A 1,078-nucleotide genomic window follows, 5' to 3' on the forward strand; every position below is an offset into this window, starting at 1 on the left:
CCAGTTCCTAAACTAGATGGGACGTCACATGGTATGGAATACACTGTTGGCCAGTTTGGGTCAGGTGCCCTGGCTGGGCATGAGAAGCTGAAAAATCCTTGACTCTAGTCTAAACACTACTGAGCAACAACTGAAAACATCAGTGTTATCAACATTCTTCACATACTGAACTCAAAACATAGCACTGTACCAGCTACTAGGAAGACAGTTAACTACATCCCAGCTGAAACCAGGACACCAAGTCGGCATGTGTTCTCTTTGCAGATTGGCATGAGGACTCATAGTTATACTACTGCTGCTTTGTGTTTGGGAGATTCATACCATTTAATTAAAATCATGCTACTGTTGGGTATTTAAGGATTTTAAAACTCTCATCTGGACATGCATAGGACAAAAGCGGCTAAATAGGCAATCACTGTACCACTAGTAACTTTACTGGCTTGTTCCTGACTTGGCATTAAGCTTTGTGTGGAATTACTGTGGCATTAACAACCGATATTGGTGTTCATAACTAAAGTGATCCCCACCTATCAGTGGCCTCTCATTTCTAATGCTCCAAGTGTCTCTCAGAGTTCTTGCTACTGAAAGTAAATAAAAAAAGAAATGTGAAAAAAAACGGGGGGGACAGGTTACATACATTCCACCCATGAAAGCACTTTTGGGTCTTACTGATACAGGACATACAACAATAATTAAAAAAACTTAATGATACTACAAACTAATGGAATACTGAGAATCTTCCAACAGGCTCCCTAGAGACAAAAACGTTTCAGACCTCTTTTAGTCAACAGTTTCAATTACTTGTGGAGTGATTAGCAGAAAACGGCACAGGCAATTAACTTCCAGGGAGTTTTAACAGTCATATCCTTACCCCTTCGCTGCCTATGTTTAACTTTACGCGAGGATCTGAAAACGATGGCACTAATGAGCAGTCAGCGAAGACTCAGACTCCTCGATTTTATGAGAGAGTACGAAACGTGATCCGGGTTTGTGAGCTGCCCAGCAGATGACAAGATGACTCTGTCAAGGTTGAGGAACCAAACGCAGCGGAAGGTTCGTGAATCGTTTTGGCCGTCTA

General features: G+C 41.8%; 1 protein-coding gene across 1 annotated transcript in view; it reads left to right on the forward strand.

The window, feature by feature from the left end:
* The first annotated feature begins 884 nt into the window (after positions 1-884).
* The window catches only part of ATP5I (ATP synthase, H+ transporting, mitochondrial Fo complex, subunit E), a 2,930-nt gene continuing 2,736 nt past the window's right edge, over positions 885-1,078 (forward strand). Inside the window, exon 1 of the mRNA XM_010569185.1 lies at positions 885-990. Within this exon, the coding sequence (XP_010567487.1) occupies positions 885-990 (106 nt within the window). The remainder of the gene's footprint in view (positions 991-1,078) is intronic.

This window comes from Haliaeetus leucocephalus, unplaced genomic scaffold, assembly GCF_000737465.1.
Source record: "Haliaeetus leucocephalus isolate CR32 unplaced genomic scaffold, Haliaeetus_leucocephalus-4.0 Scaffold263, whole genome shotgun sequence".
Taxonomy (NCBI): Eukaryota; Metazoa; Chordata; class Aves; order Accipitriformes; family Accipitridae; genus Haliaeetus; species Haliaeetus leucocephalus.